We start from the raw sequence: 820 nt of genomic DNA, 5'->3' as shown, positions 1-820 counted from the left end.
TGGGATGCAAACTGTATTGCAAAGAGTGCCTGCACGATGGTGAGAAGGTGGGATGCTAGAGAGGAGGGTGGGGGGTAATGCGGCCCCGGAGGAGGGGGTGAAGGGCTGGGAAGATCACTTGGATTTGCGGGATAGAGAAACGGGAGCCGCAGGAGGCTGCTGGCCGAGAGCATTTTCATCTAAATATTACATCATATGAGCTCTTTCTCCTCTGTCTTCACGGGAGCGGCTGCCATGGTCCATGCCCTGGAGCTACACAGCCTCCGGATGGTCGGTTGTCCGGATCAAGGCTCAGGTAGCCTGGCTCGAGGGCATTGCTCCAGAAGATCAAGTCGTGCTCGTGGCAGACGGGCCCCTAGAGGATGAGGCTGTCCCAAGCTGGGGTGTGGTGGAGACTCTGACACCCTGGAAGTAGCCGACTGCATGCTTGGAGTTTAGGTCCATGGTTCCCTGGCCTGGGCTGGGAAAGGAAGAGGTCAGACTCCCAGGGTGGTCAAACAGGAGAAAAGAAGAGCGTCCAGGCCAAGAGGCGAATGCAGCACAGCCAGCGCTTTGTCAATGTGGTGCCCACCTTTGGCGAGAAGAAAGGCCCCAATGCCAACTCTTAAGTCCTTTGTAATCCTGGATTTCTCTAATAAAGCCACTTAGTCCCCTCAAAAAAATAAAATATTACATCACATGGATACTGGAGAAGACTTTTCACTAATTTAATAGAATCACTTTTTTAGCATATGTTTTCTTCTTGGTGTCCTAACCAAAAAGGAATGAGAAGATTCTACTTCCTGTTTAATGTATATATATAACAATTCCTTCACAAATG

At 50.4% G+C, this 820-nt stretch overlaps 1 protein-coding gene across 1 annotated transcript; it reads left to right on the top strand.

Annotated features, from left to right (window-relative positions):
• Nucleotides 1-241: 241 nt before the first annotated feature.
• Nucleotides 242-608, top strand: LOC132497918 (ubiquitin-like FUBI-ribosomal protein eS30 fusion protein). The gene is made up of 2 exons (XM_060111460.1): nt 242-383; nt 439-608. Exons 1-2 carry the CDS (start codon nt 242-244, stop codon nt 606-608), a joined length of 312 nt encoding a protein of 103 aa, XP_059967443.1.
• The last annotated feature ends 212 nt before the right edge of the window (nt 609-820 follow it).

The sequence above is a fragment of the Mesoplodon densirostris genome, chromosome 10 (assembly GCF_025265405.1).
Source record: "Mesoplodon densirostris isolate mMesDen1 chromosome 10, mMesDen1 primary haplotype, whole genome shotgun sequence".
NCBI lineage: Eukaryota > Metazoa > Chordata > Mammalia > Artiodactyla > Ziphiidae > Mesoplodon > Mesoplodon densirostris.
The sequence above is the reverse complement of the archived record's forward strand: the minus strand, read 5'-3'. Positions and strand labels throughout refer to the sequence as shown.